General features: G+C 44.3%; 1 protein-coding gene across 4 annotated transcripts in view; it reads left to right on the forward strand.

Moving 5' to 3' along the window:
• The window catches only part of LOC112238946 (alpha-ketoglutarate-dependent dioxygenase FTO), a 277,608-nt gene that overhangs the window by 94,798 nt on the left and 161,664 nt on the right, over positions 1-21,146 (forward strand). For all 4 annotated transcript variants that reach the window (XM_042331038.1, XM_042331039.1, XM_042331040.1 and 1 more), the window contains exons 5-7: positions 7,056-7,135; positions 7,333-7,476; positions 12,509-12,628. In XM_042331038.1, coding sequence (XP_042186972.1) covers positions 7,056-7,135; positions 7,333-7,476; positions 12,509-12,628 — 344 coding nt within the window. The remainder of the gene's footprint in view (positions 1-7,055; positions 7,136-7,332; positions 7,477-12,508; positions 12,629-21,146) is intronic.

Raw genomic sequence — 21,146 nt, forward strand, 5'->3', positions numbered from 1 at the left:
CTCTCTCTCCCGCACTCTCTCTCTCTCTAACTCTCTCTCTCTCTCTCTCTCTCTCTCTCTTGTCTATCTCTCATTGTGTTAGTCTGAACCCAACCCGACCAGAAGCCCTGTTCTGTTCCTAAGGTTCCATGTAATTGCATGCATTATAGAGGTTAAGGAAACCAAATGTTATTTTGTGAAGTCCTGTGACCCGGTGCTGTGGCAGCGGTGCTGGTGGTGTCTCTATGAAGTGGAAAGGACAGGCAGCGGGCCATGAGGGTGTAAATCAGACCTTAATGCTGATGGCTACAGCAGATGCCTTCCCCTTTCATCTCCGCCTGCTGGGTCAGGCTGCTCTTAGCTTCTACAATACAGGACAAGGCTACACAGCTATTATTGGCTACCACTAGCTTCCCCATCACAGCAGCACACCATGTCCCACACTGTGTATGGGTTAGGACCTCCAAGACATCATTGTGTGTATTTGTCTGGGATCGTTGGTGAAATATGACTGCATCTTTTTTGGACACATACGAACAGACACACACACACACACACACACACACACACACACACACACACACACACACACACACACACACACACACACACACACACACACACACACACACACACACACACACACACACACACACATAAAGACACAGGCAAGAACAGACTCATATTCTACCTCAAAACATGTTGATTTGAGTAGAAACCATGAGTTGGAGTGACCTGACGGGACATAACCCAGACAGAATGAGATTTGTCACTTTCAGTCCAGGCATGATAACAGAGTGATGCTGTAGAAACACAATTGTAATTGGACCTGACTGAACTGGATCAATGGAAGATTCCTACAGGATCACTATGGTACTGTAGCAGCTCACACAGTCGGTCTGTCTCAGTCCTACACCTGGATCAGGTACACAGTACAGACACTAACTACTGTAATCAACCAAGACTACATTCAAGAAACTAGTCCACTCAGTGTTTAAGTTGGAGGTTATAGCAAGCCTCGACAAGGGACAGAAATAAAAGCTATCTTTGTGATGCCTGTTGACTAGTGGCTTTGTGGTTTTTAAAATTTGTAATAATTTTTTGTTGTTATAGTTTTTGCCACTTTTTCTCCCCAATTTCGTGATATCCAGTTGGTAGTTACAGTCTTGTCCCATTGCTGCAACTCCCGTACGGACTCGGAGAGGTGAAGGTCGAGAGCCCTCCGAAACACGACCCCGCCAAGCCGCGCTGCTTCTTGACACACTGCTCGCTTAATCTTGAAACCAGCCAGACCAATGTGTCAGAGGAAACACCATACAGCTGGCGACCGAAGTCAGCGTGCGTGCACCCGGCCCGACAAAAGGAGTCGCTAGAGAGCAATGGGAAAAGGACATCCCAGACGGCCAAACCATACCCTAATTCGGACGATGCTGGGCCAATTGTGTGCTGCATCATGGGTATCCCGGTCGCTGCCGGCTGCGACATAGCCCGGGACCGAACCTGGTTCTGTAGTGACGCCTCTAGACAGTTGCATCACTCGGGAGGCCCCTGGCTTTGTGGTGTTTTGATAAGGAACGGGCCCGTGTACCATCACGGACACCATTATTCCCATTTAGCACCGTTAGTCAGTGACTCAACCTCTGAACTGTTAATGTTGTGTGTGTCTGTGTGTGTAATATGTGTGTTTAATATGTGTGTAATATGTGTGTGTAATATGTGTGTGTCTGTGTGTGTAATATGTGTGTGTCTGTGTGTGTAATATGTGTGTGTAATATGTGTGTGTAATATGTGTGTGTCTGTGTGTGTAATATGTGTGTGTAATATGTGTGTGTCTGTGTGTGTGATATGTGTGTGTCTGTGTGTGTAATATGTGTGTAATATGTGTGTGTTTATGTGTGTAATGTGTGTGTCTGTGTGTGTAATATGTGTGTGTAATATGTGTGTGTCTGTGTGTGTAATATGTGTGTGTGTCTGTGTGTGTAATATGTGTGTGTAATATGTGTGTGTGTCTGTGTGTGTAATATGTGTGTAATATGTGTGTGTGTCTGTGTGTAATATGTGTGTGTGTCTGTGTGTGTAATGTGTGTGTCTGTGTGTGTAATATGTGTGTGTAATATGTGTGTGTCTGTGTGTGTAATATGTGTGTGTAATATGTGTGTGTGCCTGTGTGTGTAATATGTGTGTGTGTCTGTGTGTGTAATGTGTGTGTCTGTGTGTGTAATATGTGTGTAATATGTGTGTGTGTCTGTGTGTGTAATGTGTGTGTCTGTGTGTGTAATATGTGTGTGTAATATGTGTGTAATATGTGTGTGTAATGTGTTTGTAATATGTGCGCGTCCGAATGTGTAATAAGTGTGTGTAATATGTGTGTGTAATATGTGTTTGTAATATGTGTGTGTCTGTGTGTGTAATATGCGTGTGTAATATGTGTGTGTAATATGTGTGTGCCTGTGTGTGTAATATGTGTGTGTCTGTGTGTGTAATATGTGTGTAATATGTGTGTGTAATATATGTGTAATATGTGTGTGATATGTGTGTGTAATATGTGTGTGTGTCTGTTTGTGTAATATGTGTGTGTAATATGTGTGTGTCTGTTTGTGTAATATGTGTGTGTAATATGTGTGTGTCTGTGTAATATGTGTGTGTAATATGTGTGTGTCTGTTTGTGTAATATGTGTGTGTAATATGTGTGTAATATGTGTGTGTCTGTTTGTGTAATATGTGTGTGTAATATGTGTGTAATATGTGTGTGCAAATTTAATCAGCTGTTATTTCCACACAAATGGAATTTCAGTGGTTAAAAAAGAACAATGTAAGTCTGACACCGAGCCTGTTGGGTAATACGATTTCCAGCTCCCAACTCACGAGGGACCTGAGAAAGAGTTGACCCAATATATTTAAAAGCCTGCTGCTTCCTGGAAAAAAGAAGGGGACAAGTGGCAACAGATGAGGGGGTAGAGAAAGAAAGATAAATATTTATTACAGAAATCGAGTTTGTCCCCCCAGTGCCATCAGACTGTGGAGGACCAGATTGATGGAGATCATTTGTTATTGGATATAAACTGTTTTAAAGACGGGAGTCATTCCCCCCAGAGACCTAATCCTTCACAATCTCATCAGAGGATAACACAGAACAGTGGGGGAACTTGTTTTGTTTGTCATGCTCTTTTTCAGTTCTTTTCCTCATAATAATATCAATCTTCCTAAAGCACTTCACTGTTTGACTTTCAAATCAAAGGCATTAGCCAGCCACACTGCTCAAGGCGGGGTGTAAATATGCACATGTGCTGTGATTGACAGCTCTGTAATGGCTAAATTAATGATTTGTTGTGGAGCAAATAATAACAGAGCTGGGCGACATCTAAACACACAAACAAGCTCGTGGACTGACGGGACTGATACACTCGAAACAGCAGTTGGGATCGGATCAGGATCTTTGTTTATTGGATAAATGTTTGTTGATATGAGACCTCCATCATAAGGAATGAGATCTGACAGTGTTTGTTGATATGAGACCTCCATCATAAGGAATGAGATCTGACAGTGTTTGTTGATATGAGACCTCCATCATGAGGAATGAGATCTGACAGTGTTTGTTGATATGAGACCTCCATCATGAGGGAATGAATGAGATCTGACAGTGTTTGTTGATATGAGACCTCCATCATGAGGGAATGAATGAGATCTGACTGTGTTTGTTGATATGAGACCTCCATCATGAGGCTATGAGATCTGACAGTGTTTGTTGATATGAGACCTCCATCATGAGGGAATGAATGAGATCTGACTGTGTTTGTTGATATGAGACCTCCATCATGAGGCTATGAGATCTGACAGTGTTTGTTGATATGAGACCTCCATCATGAGGGAATGAATGAGATCTGACAGTGTTTGTTGATATGAGACCTCCATCATGAGGCTATGAGATCTGACTGTGTTTGTTGATATGAGACCTCCATCATGAGGGATTGAATGAGATCTGAGAGTGTTTGTTGATATGAGACCTCCATCATGAGGGATTGAATGAGATCTGACTGTGTTTGTTGATATGAGACCTCCATCATGAGGGAATGAATGAGATCTGACAGTGTTTGTTGATATGAGACCTCCATCATGAGGAATGAGACCTGACAGTGTTTGTTGATATGAGACCTCCATCACGAGTAATGAGACTTGACAGTGTTTGTTGATATGAGACCTCCATCATGAGGAATGAGACCTGACAGTGTTTGTTGATATGAGACCTCCATCATGAGGAATGAGACCTGACAGTGTTTGTTGATATGAGACCTCCATCATGAGGAATGAGACCTGACAGTGTTTGTTGATATGAGACCTCCATCATGAGGGAATGAATGAGATCTGACTGTGTTTGTTGATATGAGACCTCCATCATGAGGGATTGAATGAGATCTGACTGTGTTTGTTGATATGAGACCTCCATCATGAGGGAATGAATGAGATCTGACAGTGTTTGTTGATATGAGACCTCCATCATGAGGAATGAGACCTGACAGTGTTTGTTGATATGAGACCTCCATCATGAGGAATGAGACTTGACAGTGTTTGTTGATATAAGACCTCCATCATGAGGAATGAGACCCGACAGTGTTTGTTGATATGAGACCTCCATCATGAGGAATGAGATCTGACAGTGTTTGTTGATATGAGACCTCCATCATGAGGGATTGAATGAGATCTGACAGTGTTTGTTGATATGAGACCTCCATCATGAGGAATGAGATCTGACTGTGTTTGTTGATATGAGACCTCCATCATGAGGGAATGAATGAGATCTGACTGTGTTTGTTGATATGAGACCTCCATCATGAGGAATGAGATCTGACTGTGTTTGTTGATATGAGACCTCCATCATGAGGGAATGAATGAGATCTGACTGTGTTTGTTGATATGAGACCTCCATCATGAGGGAATGAATGAGATCTGACAGTGTTTGTTGATATGAGACCTCCATCATGAGGGATTGAATGAGATCTGACTGTGTTTGTTGATATGAGACCTCCATCATGAGGGAATGAATGAGATCTGAGAGTGTTTGTTGATATGAGACCTCCATCATGAGGGAATGAATGAGATCTGACTGTGTTTGTTGATATGAGACCTCCATCATGAGGGAATGAATGAGATCTGACAGTGTTTGTTGATATGAGACCTCCATCATGAGGAATGAGATCTGACTGTGTTTGTTGATATGAGACCTCCATCATGAGGGAATGAATGAGATCTGAGAGTGTTTGTTGATATGAGACCTCCATCATGAGGAATGAGATCTGACTGTGTTTGTTGATATGAGACCTCCATCATGAGGGATTGAATGAGATCTGACTGTGTTTGTTGATATGAGACCTCCATCATGAGGAATGAGATCTGACTGTGTTTGTTGATATGAGACCTCCATCATGAGGGAATGAATGAGATCTGACTGTGTTTGTTCAATGAAGTAGAATAATGCTCACATTTCACTGATCCTGCTGCTGGACAGAGATTGGTAGATAGAGGACCTGGCAGTCTGTTTAGTTGGTGTGGAGCAGCAAATGTGTTTTTATGGTGCAGAATGGTTTGCTACAGTGTATTGGAAGAATATGAGAAGTTGATAATCGCAGTGACTGGTGACTGGCTAGGTGTGGGAGCACAGTGGGATGACTGTTTAGATGGCACACCATCTGTGGGCTATCACAGGGATTTGCTACCAAGCTCCTGTGTGTATCAGACACACATGTTTTTTCTCTTAGAGATCATTCTGAACTGAAGACACGTGTTACCACGTTAACTCTTAACCTATTGGTGATAGTTATTTCCTCTGTGTTATTCTGTATCATGTATTTCATGTACATTGGAATTGGTTGAGTGTCAGTTCTTTTGTGACTAATAAATGATATTAGTTGAATTGAGCGAATGCGTTCCTCATTTTACAGGGTAATTTTTTGATTGACTATGTCTATAATGTAGTAGGTCTATTGAAAGTTGTTATTTACATTATCCACATAGCACATGCTTGGGTACCACCTTGACATCTCTGATCTACTTGCCTCAACAAATGAATGCTAGGATTAGCTATTTTTATCTAGTCTCTTAATAACTGCATAACGCTGCAAGATAGACACATGTTCATTATAGTCATACTGAGTTGGTGATGCAATTGTTCACCATCTTGCTAGATCCTCCAGAGACGCACAGGGCCTGTTGCATTTATTCACATAATAATGGAGTCAGATTGATAAGTGTAGTTTATTATTATTCAACATAGTTTCCACCTACATAATGGTGTGCCCGAATGAATACACCCATGCCCTAACCTGTCCTGAACCACTGACACCTTGAAACAGGTCACTTTTAAGTGAACAGTGGTACACTTGAGAGTCTGTACTATTGCACTGTTAACAATCTAATGGCCAACACTTAACATGTTTGTGAAAATAAATAGATCATTAGCATAAATATTAGCATTTCTGATAAACAACAAAAACACCCCCGAAACGGGATAAACCAGTTAATGAGAGGCGTTGCAACTTGTGGCTAAAGCTGGAACTAGGCCATCACACACTTACCTAAGAATCCAGTGTATCAACAGTGGTGGTGAGCGACTTACAGGAGCAATTAGGGTTATGTGCCTTGCTCAAAGGCACATCGGCAGATTTTTCAGGTAGACTCTGGTGATAACCAGACTCTGGCATCTGTGTTCTTATATAATAGAAGGCGTTGACGTTTGATAGGTTTAGCGATAGCATTGTTAGGTTAGCAAGAAATGTTTGAAACGATCCATCTGTTTGAGTGGGGAGAAAGGGTCCGACAAGGTGATAACTCAGGCACATCATAACAAAGAGACTAAAGTTATTAAACAAACATTTCAATTATATCGTCGATCTTCATTCCACTAGTGGACAAGTGTGGTGTCTCGTGTCCTAACAAAGGATAAAACAGAATGAAGACATTTGGCATTTGTGTAGGCCTATATTCATAGTAAATTGTTGTGAACATCATTGCCTCTTAATATTTGGGATAGTTGACTGGTGTTGGTTGTGTGGTGACTGTGGTGTGTCCTCCTCTGTCCCCAGATGACCTGAACAGGACCCATCAGCACTGTGTTCTGGCTGGAGACTCAGCCCGCTTCAGCTCTACACACAGAGTGGCAGAGGTGAGTGGGGCCTGGGGTACACTGGGGGCTTGGAGACCCTGCCCTGATTCTAATAATGATTGATTTCTTTTATAGGATACCGTATATTCCATTACCTTTCTTTAACAGATTCTACCTTCTAGAATAAACTTCTAGCCCTCATGCTCCCAGAATACATGCATTATTTCCCAACCTTTTTTGAGTGTCTGTCCTCACAGTGTTCCACCGGGACCTTGGACTACATCCAGTCCCGCTGCCGGGAGGCCCTGTCTAACCTGAGCACAGACCCAGAAACAGGGACCCACAGCCTGCTGTCCCTGCTGCCAGCTACCTTGCAAGGCTACGAGGAGATACACAACGAGGTGGGTGTGTGTGACTGTGTGTGACTAACTTTTGGGGTTCTACGATAGGCCTAACTTTGTCTCCTACCTACAGGCTTAGAAAAAAGGTGCTATCTAGAACCTAAAAGGGTTTTTCGGCTGTCCTCATAGGAGAACCCTTTGAAGAACCCTTTTGAGTTCTATTTACACAGAGGGTTCTACATGGAACCCAAAATAGTTATACCTTGAACCAAAAAGGGTTATCCTATGGAGACAGCCGAAGAACCCTTTTGGAACCCTCATTCAAGGAAAGGGTAGTTGTGTATAATCGTTCCCTTTCTACTTTCGGTCACATAACCAGGGTTAAGGCCCTTCCATAGGAAAATAAAGAGGTTGTCAACATTTAAGTTGACATCATTCATAGCTACCGTGGGTATTTATGGTATAGGAGAAATATTTCATAAGTCCAGGTTGCTCTTGTTTGTCTAAGGATCGAGATCATGGCCTCTTTCACACAGAACAATCAGTGAATCTGGCTCCGGGGCCCTGAGACCCTATGGGGGCCGTTCACGCTTTACAGGGGCAGCTTGCTCAATACAGCCTTCTGCAGCCCAGCCTGCCCCTGACTGCCAGGGGCTAATGGTTAAAATAGCACTTCACCTCTCCCCCTCTGTATGTGTTATCCTCACTACTCCCAGGTAACCACAGCAGCGGGCCGAGTCAGGAACCACACGGGACGCCATGACAGATGAGCTTGGCGTGAGGTTGTTTAAAGGTTGTAGCCAGTATTAATTATTCAGACAATATGAGAGAGCGAGAGAGATATAGAGAGGGGTATAGAAAGAGAGAGAGGGAGAGGCCTAGCCAACACCTGGTCTCCATCGCAGAGAGAGAGAGAGAACACCTGCTCACAGCGCAGCACCACAGGATTACCCAGTGTAGGCCTGGCTGGGGGGCGCACACCGTTTATTTAGGAAAACAGGAGGCTATTTATAAAAGGCTGGGAGAGGAGGGGATGGAGCTCTCTCTCAGGGGCCTGGCCCTGCTCTACTCTACCTGGCGTCCCCAGGACCATGATGATGGATTGGGCCATTTGTTCTGAGTTGCCCATGAGGGCAGAACACCCACTTAAATGATGTATTGTTGGCAGAGTTATTTATTATGACGGCTAGTTTTGGCGGTTAGCGGGCGCATATTGCATGGGTCGTGTTTGACATGGACGACCGTAGAGTGAACAAGCAGAGGCTCGTCAGACAGGCTGACCTGACCAACACCTTATGGGCATTTCCTTAAAAAGTGATAAACAGGAGATCGACCGGCCGGCCGGCTGCCTGGCTGATGCTGATGTACTGTGTGTCGTGTATGCTTAGAGGGGGTTTGACAGTTGTTTGGGTAGGGATAGAGGGGGGAAGGGGGGTGTTTAGGGTTGTGATGGTTATGAAGCTGAACATCGGCCATCTGAGGAACTTGTGTTCAGGGAGAGGGGGAGAATGTTAGTAGCCAGAGGAGGGAGTTGAAGCAGGGGTTGATGGGTAGAGGACAGGAGAACAGCACCTGGCATAGCAGAGAGAGAGAGACCGGTTTCTAGCTGATTCTAGGCCCTCCTGGCCTCTCTACTCTAATCTTCCTGTCTGTGTGTTGGAACGGTGGCACGAACAGGGGGCTAGCATCACGTCACATCCCATCGCCACACGGCAATGTTTGTGTGTGTGTTTGGCTTTGAAATGCTAATTCCAGACACAAACGTCTTGTCTCATTTAAAGCCATCGTGTCACTTCCCAGGTGGGTGTGTGACAGTGTGCCCTCTGGGACCCCCCTAATGAAGCCTGTCCCTGCTCAGTAAATATTGGAGGGTGTGACACACTAAGTAAGTCCCACATGTCTGGTTCTGCTAGAGACGGGGGAAGGTAAAGTACAAGTGTAATCAGCCAGGTAGTTCCTCTGACCTTCCTCTGTCCTGTACAGTATGTTTTCCAGGCCTCTCCCTCCCTAGTGAGTAACAGTGTTTGTCAAGTAGCTAAAAGGCCACACCACTCTTCCTTGTGGAGTCAGAGAGTTTGTGACTGACCTGTAGGGAACAGTTTTTTCTTATCCTATTTTCAGTTGAGAAAGAATGTAATTGAAATGTGTATTTTGGAGCATATTATTGTCTGTAGGCCTATAGGTGAGCAATGACAGGTTGTGTGAGTGTGTCTGTGAGTACAGTTTGTATCTCCTCAAGGTGTATGTGTGTGTGTGTGTGTGTGTGTGTGTGTGTGTGTGTGTGTGTGTGTGTGTGTGTCTGTAAGTGTGTGTCCACGGTAGCCAAGGTGTGATGAGTGTGAAGTGTGGATCTCTGGAGACAGGCAACAGGGCTCAGTGCTCCTGGTTGATGTGATGTGGGGGCAGTTCCAGGAAAGTAAACAGAAAGAGGCAGGTTGATATCGATCCGTCTCTCATCAGCTCCTACCTCGGGGGCCGCACGGCATGGAACAGATGGAAATTGATTGGTCAAGTCTGCTGGGGGACCACCGAGAGGTGTGGAAAAATCCTGCTTCATTAAATACTGAAAGGGACTACTTGGCTTTGACTCCTGGGTCGCCATGGTGAGTGGGAGGCTGAGCGGAGTGCTAATGTGCAGTTAGCACGTCCGTCACCTGGAGAGATGACAGGAGACACCACAGGGGAGGGGCCCCTCTCAGTCTCCCTGCTCCCAGAACCCAGAGCGGGCTAGGCAGAGGAGAAAATCTAGCCTAACGATGGCGATGACTCTCTCCATCTCTCTCTCCATCTCTCTTTTTCGATCTCTACCTGGGCAGGTGGCATTTAGTCAGTGTTTCCCTCTCAGTAACTCACAGCCGGGCGGCTCAGGCTCCAAATGCCAGGCGTCCCACAGATGCTGCAGTCGCCTGGCTTTGAGGCTGCCATCGCCATGCTCCGCGGGTGCTAGGAGTCCATGTCGGCTCAAAGCGGAGCCACAGGCTGTGTTCCCTCAGTAAAGGACAGACGGACAATCAGAGAGAGAAGGGGAGCGGTGGGTGGAGGTAGAGAAAGGACAGTCTGTTTGTCCCCTCTCTCTTGCTTTGTTGTGTGTGTGAGCTGTACTGTTCAAGGGGGGGAGTGGAGGGTTGAAGAGCCATAAAGCCTGACATTTGTTTGAAGGGTCTGTTGTATGGAGTGGTTGTGAAGGTGCTGAACCGTGCTATGGCCCATGTACCCCCCCGTACGTGACCCAGCCCCTGCATGTCAAACCGCTGTGATCAGCCCCCTTTGGATCCAAAATGGCGGACAGTTTCTCTGTATCCTGTACCACTGTATAGCCTAGAAGGCCAGCCACTGAACAAAGGGTGAAGTGGAAATGTCTTTGTATTCTTGTCATCTTCTTCCTCTGTATTGTGCTTATGTGTTATAGAGCTAATGTAACCCTGTACCATACCTACTAATGCCCCCTACAAGAACAATACACAGACTAGTAGTTGGAGATGAACAGTAGGTCTTGTAGTCACTTTCACATTTGATATGCAACTCTTTTGTACTCCTCACCTTGTGTTCTACAGTTGTCTATGTCAAATGAAATGGTGTATGTATTGTTGGGAGGATGATACTGGAACAGTGCTTTGTAGGATGTTTTCGGGGAGGGCAACTCAGAGCGCCTTGCATTTGCATCACCGGCATTTGGGGCAATCTCTGACACACACACTTTCTCTGTCAAACACACGCACACACACACACACACATACAAATCCATACACCTGGCTACGTGACATGTCCTTGTGAGGATTAAATCAGCACTTCAAAAGAGCTGAAAACATAAACACTCCCAGTGGAGCCTCTCTGCAGAGTAAACTGTCATTCCCCTGCGGAGGAGGGGAGGAGGAAAGAGGAGTGAGGAAAGGGTGGAGCAATGTGGCGTATTGGCATCTAGGGTCGGGTTGGTTTGGGAAATGGGGGTTGAGGGGTGTATTGTGAGAGGGGTGTGTTGTCTATTCTCATAGGGATGACCATCTGTGTAAACAGACATTCTAGGAAGTCTAGACTCCAGTACACTTCATTCTCTGTATATATCTGATTAGGGGAAATCCCCAACAGACAGATTTAACCTTTTGTTATCTCCTGTCTCTCACTTGTGCTCTAAAGCACAGTAGAGGCCTTGGCGTTGATAGACGGATATACTTCCATGTCTTAGTACCTCCATGTCTTAGTACCTCCATGTCTTTGTACCTCCATGTCTTTGTACCTCCATGTCTTAGTACTTCCATGTCTTAGTACCTCCATGTCTTAGTACCTCCATGTCTTTGTACCTCCATGTCTTAGTACCTCCATGTCTTAGTACCTCCATGTCTTAGTACCTCCATGTCTTAGTACCTCCATGTCTTAGTACCTCCATGTCTTTGTACCTCCATGTCTTAGTACTTCCATGTCTTAGTACCTCCATGTCTTAGTACCTCCATGTCTTAGTACCTCCATGTCTTAGTACCTCCATGTCTTTGTACCTCCATGTCTTAGTACTTCCATGTCTTAGTACCTCCATGTCTTAGTACCTCCATGTCTTAGTACCTCCATGTCTTTGTACCTCCATGTCTTAGTACTTCCATGTCTTAGTACCTCCATGTCTTAGTACCTCCATGTCTTAGTACCTCCATGTCTTAGTACCTCCATGTCTTAGTACCTCCATGTCTTAGTACCTCCATGTCTTTGTACCTCCATGTCTTAGTACTTCCATGTCTTAGTACCTCCATGTCTTAGTACCTCCATGTCTTAGTACCTCCATGTCTTAGTACCTCCATGTCTTAGTACCTCCATGTCTTTGTACCTCCATGTCTTAGTACTTCCATGTCTTAGTACCTCTATGTCTTTGTACCTCCATGTCTTAGTACCTCCATGTATTTGTACCTCCATGTCTTTGTACCTCCATGTCTTAGTACCTCCATGTCTTAGTACCTCCATGTCTTTGCAAGTTTGTGCTTTCCAATATTTCCATCTGGACTTCATACGGCTTGACTGATCTACCACTGCCTGTCTAGGATCTGAACTATTCCTATAATCCCATGGTATGGTTGCTCTACCTGACTGTAGTGTGTTGTGTTGTGTGCAGGTGGAGTTTGAGTGGCTGAGGCAGTACTGGTTCCAGGGCCAGCGTTACACCCGGTTCTGCAGCTGGTGGGCCAGACCCATGGAGCAGCTGGAGAATGACTGGAGAGAGATGGAGCTCATGGTAAGACTGCACAGAGACCCACTGGGACCCAGTAATAACACATACTAGTGTGTCGTAGTAAGGTTGACTGTCTACATTTAAGAGCCGTACAAAGTCTAATCACAAAGAGCTTTACTGTAACACTTCAGTTCATTCACACACTTCTGCAGTCAGTGATTATTAGTGACACAGTTTCCTGTTCCAACGTGATCAGCATTCTCACAGTGGACAGCCTCCATCAGGATCTGATGCTGATTGGCTGTATACATCTGTGTAACCTCAAATATGCCTGTGCTTGAGTTCATTGCACAAACTAGACCGATAATAATCAGAGAGTGCAGGTGTGATTGTGAAGTGTCTTTGTGTCACACCCCGGGTGTGATTTTAAGAATGTCTGGTTCAACATGGTCTTGCTCAGCTCTTCACCAAATCACAAGGGACTAGTAATTGTTCTGACACATCTTTCCATTTTCTCAGTCATTTCATTCTCATAAATGAGAGAGGATGGGTTGTTCACATTGAAGTCTACTTAGTCACATCTGTTTACCGTACGTGTGTGTGTGGGTGTGTGTGTGAGTGCGCGCGCGTGTGTGTGTGGGTTAGTCCAATCTCAGCTCTGCTGTTGTATCAAAGTGTCTGTTGTAACTCTGCAGAGTGGAGCAGTAGGGGGCACTCTTGTATCACTGAAACAGCCAAGACCAGAGCTGTGCTCCCTCTCTCTTTCCTTCCTTCTATCTCTCCCCCTCTCTCTCCATCTCTCCCTCCCTCCATCTCTCTCTCTCTCTGTACTCTCTGTCTTTGTCAGTGTGGAGCGCTGAGCAGTAATGACATCTAATACTCAGGCGGGGATAAAGAGAGGAGCCTGGAGAAGCACGGTGCTGCTCTGCACTGAGACACAGGGAGGCAGTCAGTCAGGCTGGCAGTCAGTCAGGCAGGCTGGCAGTCAGTCAGGCAGGCTGGCAGGCAGGCAGTCAGGCTGGCAGGCAGGCTGGCAGGTAGTCAGGCAGGCAGTCAGGCAGTCAGGCAGGCAGGCAGTCAGGCAGGCAGGCAGTCAGGCAGTCAGGCTGGCTCACTCTCATCCAGGAGGGGGAGACGGGTCTAAACTAGAGATGAAGTGTGTGATTTGAACCTGTACTTCGAGAGGAGCAGGAGTGAGATGTGAAGACTTGATCTGTCTGTCTCTCTCTCTCTCTCTCTCTCTCTCTCTCTCTCTCTCTCTCTCTCTCTGATGATAAACCAGCCATCTCACTCTCGATCTGTCTCTCTCTCTCTCTCTCTCTCTCTCTCTTAATTCAATTTTCTTTATTGGCATGACGTAACAATGTACATATTGCCAAAGCTTACTTTGGATATTTACAATATTAAGATAATAAGAATCAAAATTGTCAACGGGACAACAGTAACAACAATAACCAAGTGTCAAAATAACCAGACATTGAACAATAACAATAGAGGACATGTGCAGGTTGATTGGTCTGTCAGACACTGTCCCTCAACTTCTGGCAGGCAGCAATGTAGTGCGCTGCCAACCCACAGCTCTCTGCGTCCTCCCCCAACAGGACAGGTAGCCTATTCTCATCAGAGAGGTCTTTGAAACCTTGAATAGGGGTTTTAAATATGGGAAAATGACACTCTCTAATTGTTGTATATTTTTGACATTTTGTCAGGAAATGCAGCTCTGTCTCAGGTTCTGCTGTTGTGCAGTGGTTGCACAGCCTTTCCTCTATGGGGAGCCAGGTTTTCCTGTGTCTACCCTTCTCAATGGCAAGGCTGTGCTCACTGAGCCTGTACTTTGTACTGTAGTTTTGTTTTGATTGTAATTTGGTTTATCCTGATTGATTGGATGTTCTGGTCCCGAGGCTTCAGTGTGTTAGTAGAACAGGTTTGTGAACTCAGCCCCAGGACCAGCTGGATGAGGGGACTCTTTTCTTTGCTCAGCTCTTGGCATTGCAGTGCTTGGTAATGATATGAGAGGGGGTCACTGTATTTTAGATGTTTCCAACCTCTTTTTTTAGTTTTTATTATTGGTGATGATTGGCCTAATTTTGCCCTGTATGCATTCTTTGTAGTTTTCCTCTGGACAGGTAGGATAATCTTACAGAACTCTGCATGCAGGGTTTCTATGGAGTGTTTGTCCAATTCGGTGAAATCTTGTTTTTCAAGTGGACCCCACACCTCGCTGGCATAATCTCTCTCTCCCTGTGATGGTGAACCAGCCACCTCTCTCTCTCTCTCGCTCTCTCTCTCTCTCTCTCTCTCTCTGATGGTGAACCAGCCACCTCTCTCTCTCTCTCTCTCTCTCTGATGGTGAACCAGCCACCTCTCTCTCTCGCTCTCTCTCTCATGGTGAACCAGCAATCTCTCTCTCTCTCTCTCTCTCTCTCTCTCTCTCTCTCTCTCTCTCTCTCTCTCTCTCTCTCACACTCTCTCTGATGGTGAACCAGCCATCTCTCTCGCTCTCTCTCTCTGATGGTGAACCAGCAATCTCCCTCTCTCTCTCTCTCTCTCTCACTCTCTCTGATGGTGAACCAGCCACCTCTCTCTCTCCCTCTCTCTCTCTCTGATGGTGAACCAGCAATCTCCCTCTCTCTCTCTCTCTCTCTCTCACTCTCTCTGATGGTGAACCAGCCACCTCTCTCTCTCTCGCTCTCTCTCTCTGATGGTGAACCAGCAATCTCTCTCTCTCTCTCTCTCTCTCTCTCTCTCTCTCTCTCTCTCTCTCTCTCTCACTCTCTCTGATGGTGAACCAGCCATCTCTCTCGCTCTCTCTCTGATGGTGAACCAGCAATCTCCCTCTCTCTCTCTCTCTCTCTCTCTCACTCTCTCTGATGGTGAACCAGCCACCTCTCTCTCTCCCTCTCTCTCTCTCTCTCTCTCACTCTCTCTGATGGTGAACCAGCCACCTCTCTCTCTCGCTCTCTCTCTCTGATGGTGAACCAGCAATCTCTCTCTCTCTCTCTCTCTCTCTCTCTCTCTCTCTCTCTCTCTCTCTCTCTCTCTCTCTCTCCCTCTCTCTCTCTCTCTCTCTCTCTCTCTCTCTCTCTCACTCTTTCTGATGGTGAACCAGCCATCTCTCTCGCTCTCTCTCTCTGATGGTGAACCAGCAATCTCTCTCTCTCTCTCTCTCTCTCTCGCTCTCTCTCTCTCTCTCTCTCTCTCTCTCTCTCTCTCTCTCTCTCTCTCTCTCTCTCTCTCACTCTTTCTGATGGTGAACCAGCCATCTCTCTCGCTCTCTCTCTCTGATGGTGAACCAGCAATCTCCCTCTCTCTCTCTCTTTCTCTCTCTGATGGTGAACCAGCAATCTCTCTCGCTCTCTCTCTCTCTCTCTCTCTCTCTCTCTCTCTCTCTCTCTCTCTCTCTCTCTCTGATGGTGAACCAGCCATCTCTCTCTCTCTCTCTGATGGTGAACCAGCCATCTCTCTCTCTCTCTCTCTCTCTCTCTGATGGTGAACCAGCCATCTCTCTCTCTCTCTGATGGTGAACCAGCCATCTCTCTCTCTCTCTCTCTCTCTCTCTCTCTCTCTCTCTCTCTCTCTCTCTCTCTCTCTCTCTCTCTCACTCTCTCTCTCTCTGATGGTGAACCAGCAATCTCCCTCTCTCTCTCTCTCTCTCTCTCTCTCTCTGATGGTGAACCAGCAATCGCTCTCTCTCTCTCTCTCTCTCTCTCTCTCTCTCTCTCTCTGATGGTGAACCAGCCATCTCTCTCTCTCTCTCTCTGATGGTGAACCAGCCATCTCTCTCTCTCTCTCTCTCTCTCTGATGGTGAACCAGCCATCTCTCTCTCTCTCTGATGGTGAACCAGCCATCTCTCTCTCTCTCTCTCTCTCTCTCTCTCTCTCTCTCTCTCTCTCTGATGGTGAACCAGCCATCTCTCTCTCTCTCTCTCTCTCTCTCTCTCTCTCTCTCTCTCTGATGGTGAACCAGCCATCTCTCTCTCTCTGATGGTGAACCAGCCATCTCTCTCTCTCTCTCTCTCTCTCTCTGATGATGAACCAGCCATCTCTTTCTCTCTCTGATGGTGAACCAGCCATCTCTCTTACTCACTCGTACGCACGCAGACACACACAGACACACACGGTCAACCAGACCCCACTCATCATTTTAGTTTTTCCTGGCTAACCCTAACCCTAACCCTCTGGTCAGACATGCAGATGTGTGTCTGCTGCATATTGCCTTGAGTAGCCTATAGCATCATTCAAGATAAATGTGACATTTTAGTCAACTTTAAAAAAAGATCTCATTCCCTTTAGAGCAGTGTTTGTTCTCTATTTTGTATTTTATACTAGAGGCATGCTGTTCATTTATACTTTCCCATTTAGCTTCTGTAAACTATTTACTAGTTTTCCTCTTTATCATTTTGTATTTTATACTAGAGGCATGCTGTTCATTTATACTTTCCCATTTAGCTTCTGTAAACTATTTACTAGTTTTCCTCTTTATCATTTTGTATTTTACTGAAGGTGCATTGTGTTGTTTTCTAAATGAAACAACATGAAGTAGTTTATCAGGGAGGTATTTGGTTTTGACCCATTAAGTAAATCAAACCATGCTCGTTGTGTTTGTGGAAAATGAACAAATCAAATGGGCCACTATTGTTGATGGAGCAATATTGTACCACATACTGATTAAATAGGCCTTTCTCAGTATTATAGAAATCACTTATATATGCATTTTTATTTTCCTTTTTCGATTGCTTATGTTTGTTTATTACACTTCTATTTTGAATTGTGAATTGCAAATGATTTTATAACTTACTTACATTGTTTATATTTTCATATACTTTTACATAAACTATTTTTATTAGCTTTATTAGTTATTATTTATTTTTATGCAAAACTATTTAAAATATCAGAATATCAGTGTGTCAGTGTTTTTCTGTGGTGACAAACATGTTTCGCTATTTACTATTTTAAAAATCCGCAGTGTCCTAAATGTATGACATTTAAATATTTATTCATGTTTTGGGATAATTTTATGATGTATGCTTAATCTTGAAAATGTTAACCATATTAGACACATAAAAAAGTAGTGTGTGCTGTTTTAATTGACAACAAAAACAGTATAATATTGGAATGGATTTGCGTGTGTGTGTGTGTGTGTGTGTGGGTCTATGCCTGCGACATACATAGCCTTGCATTGTGTTCAGTATATTTCAGAAGCTGCTGTCTGTTTATAGATGCTAGTTTCCTCCCTAGGGCTCAGTCCCTGTTCTCCATCCTGTTGTCATGCAAATACTCACCCTGCCATCTGAATGACATTCTGATAAAACACATCCAGAGGTTTTTTCTCTCTTCCTTTTATCTCCAAACTGTTACCTCATGAATTGAAGTCGCTTCCTAATAGAAACAACAACAAGAGGTAGATGGAAGTCAGTGGTAGAGAGAGGCTAAATAAAGAGTATTCAGATCAGCTGTGGGAGGGTGGGTGTGGGAGGGTGGGTGTGGGAGGGTGGGTGGGTGCACGAGTGCTCCATGCTTAGATAAAGGAATTGAAGTGCTTATCAGATATGAGAATAGGTACCTGTCTGAAGAAGGTCCAGGGTTCCACCTCTCTCAGAAGACGAGGGGTACAGGCTGCGCCCCGTGGTTAAAGGACAGGGGTGTAAAGGCTCTGTTCCCCTGTGATCCAGACTAGGAATGGAGCGAGGGGCGGTGGAACCCTGTTATGGTTTGGATGGGCCCGGTCCGCAGCCCAGCCCCCCTAGGACCTACTATCATGGATCTCATACAATCCTGACATTTACTTAAACCAGCAACAATGAATAGCTTCCACCAGGCTGACAAAAGGAGAGAGACAGTCTGGCTTTATGCAAAATATTTTAAATACTGGTGTGGCATTTATTATCTTTTATATCCTTTTCTTTGCTGTGCGGGAGAAGCAACAGAAAATGGCATATTTCCTTTTTTCATGTGTGTTTATGTGTGTGTGTTTATGTGTGTGTGTTTATCTGTGTGTGTTTATGTATGTTTGTGTGTGTGTTTGTGTTTATGTATGTGTGTGTGTGATGATGCTAATGTATGCACTCAGTTTGACTTTAATTGATTTACCAGCTCTGCCTGCACACTACAGCTTCTCCCCTAATTTGTCACTTTCCCTGACTTCTGTGGCTGCTCACATCACAACTTCAAAAGCTGCCGGCATGCAAAGAGATTTCATACAGTATTCTCTCTCTCTCTCTCTGTTCTTCTCCTTCTCTCCCTACCTCTCTCTCTTTCTCTCGCTTTCCTTTTTCTCCTTCTCTCTATTCCTCATTTGACAGTTGAACGATCCTTGTAGATGAAAATCTTTCAGCGTGTATCAAGAAAATGTATCTACTTTCACAATAAATATAATCCACACTTGAATATATTTGTATACTTCAAGATCTACAAAACAGGAAGGGGTACCCGGGGCATGTCTTTTAGCATCTCCCTGTACCCATTTAGTCAGTCTCTCTCTTCCTCTGGGTTTGGTCACACTCCCGTCATGTAGCCGTGGAGGAACGTGATGTGTAGGGACGCGGCCTGTGACCGTTTCATCATTTCTCTTCTCCTTTCCCTCGCTCCCTCCGTCTTTAATGTTGGTCCTCAGTAACAATCTGGGGCGGGCTGCTGAGGGGGAGCGACTCAGGGGGAGCACAGAGTAATCACTCGCAGGCTGGCCAGGTCGCCATCGATAGCTGATTAGGTTATTGACCTAGCAAGGGGAGGGACGGGATGGAGCTTCAGGCAGAGAGTGGGAGAGAGAAAGAGAGAAAGAAAGAGAGAGGGGGGTCAATGTAAATGTTATTGCAGTGTGAGCTCATTTGATCAAAGCTCTGGAAAGGTTAAGCGAATCCAATCTGGTTTTGTATGGCAGAGTGCAGACAGACACCGGCGGGAGAGGAGAAACCTCAGGACGCAGAATGGATTATCGTATTGGTGCTGGGCTGAACTAGTGCAGGAGGGCCTCCCTCCCTCCTATAGACAGACAGTTTACTCTGCCTCTAATGCGTTTAGACAGCAATTGGCCTTAATAACCTTTATTGACTTCAGCGGGTCAGAGCCAAGAATCTAATTATCAAAGTGTATCAATTTCATTGGGAGTTTAGAGTTGCACTGTTCATATAATTATTTTAAGGTCGTCAGGGCCAATTAATCCCTACCACTTATTTGATGGGTTTGTAAAACATTATAGATGTTATGGTTCTGTAGTGTGCAGTTTCAGCGTTAATCATTTTTGGGGGAATGTTTTTTGGGGGTTAGTGCTAGTGGTTGTTTTTCTGTGCCCGGTAGGTAAGAAAGAACAGGACATGTAGAGGCTTGAGGCTTAGTTACATTAGAATCATACTACTCTGTTTCACTCTCTAGTTTATTGATCCTTAGCTACATTAGAATCATACTACTCTGTTTCACTCTCTAGTTTATTGAGGCTTAGCTACATTAGAATCACACTACTCTGTTTCACTCTCTAGTTTATTGAGGCTAAGCTACATTAGAATCATACTACTCTGTTTCACTCTCTAGTTTATTGAGGCTTAGCTACATTAGAATCATACTACTCTGTTTCACTCTCTAGTTTATTGAGGCTAAGCTACATTAGAATCATACTACTCTGTTTCACTCTCTAGTTTATTGAGGCTAAGCTACATTAGAATCATACTACTCTGTTTCACTCTCTAGTTTATTGAGGCTTAGTTACATTAGAATCATACTACTCTGTTTCACTCTCTAGTTTATTGAGGCTTAGCTACATTAGAATCATACTACTCTGTTTCACTCTCTAGTTTATTGAGGCTTAGCTACATTAGAATCATACTACTCTGTTTCACTCTCTAGTTTATTGAGCCTTAGTTACATTAGAATCATACTACTCTGTTTCACTCTCTAGTTTATTGAGCCTTAGTTACATTAGAATCATACTACTCTGTTTCACTCTCTAGTTTATTGAGCCTTAGTTACATTAGAATCATACTACTCTGTTTCACTCTCTAGTTTATTGAGGCTTAGCTACATTAGAATCATACTACTCTGTTTCACTCTCTAGTTTATTGAGGCTAAGCTACATTAGAATCATACTACTCTGTTTCACTCTCTAGTTTATTGATCCTTAGCTACAGTAGAATCATACTACTCTGTTTCACTCTCTAGTTTATTGAGGCTAAGCTACATTAGAATCATACTACTCTGTTTCACTCTCTAGTTTATTGAGGCTTAGTTACATTAGAATCATACTACTCTGTTTCACTCTCTAGTTTATTGAGGCTTAGTTACATTAGAATCATACTACTCTGTTTCACTCTCTAGTTTATTGAGGCTAAGCTACATTAGAATCATACTACTCTGTTTCACTCTCTAGTTTATTGAGGCTAAGCTACATTAGAATCATACTACTCTATTTCACTCTCTAGTTTATTGAGGCTAAGCTACATTAGAATCATACTACTCTGTTTCACTCTCTAGTTTATTGAGGCTAAGCTACATTAGAATCATACTACTCTGTTTCACTCTCTAGTTTATTGAGGCTTAGCTACATTAGAATCATACTACTCTGTTTCACTCTCTAGTTTATTGAGGCTTA

Source organism: Oncorhynchus tshawytscha, linkage group LG12 (genome assembly GCF_018296145.1).
Source record: "Oncorhynchus tshawytscha isolate Ot180627B linkage group LG12, Otsh_v2.0, whole genome shotgun sequence".
Lineage (NCBI taxonomy): Eukaryota > Metazoa > Chordata > Actinopteri > Salmoniformes > Salmonidae > Oncorhynchus > Oncorhynchus tshawytscha.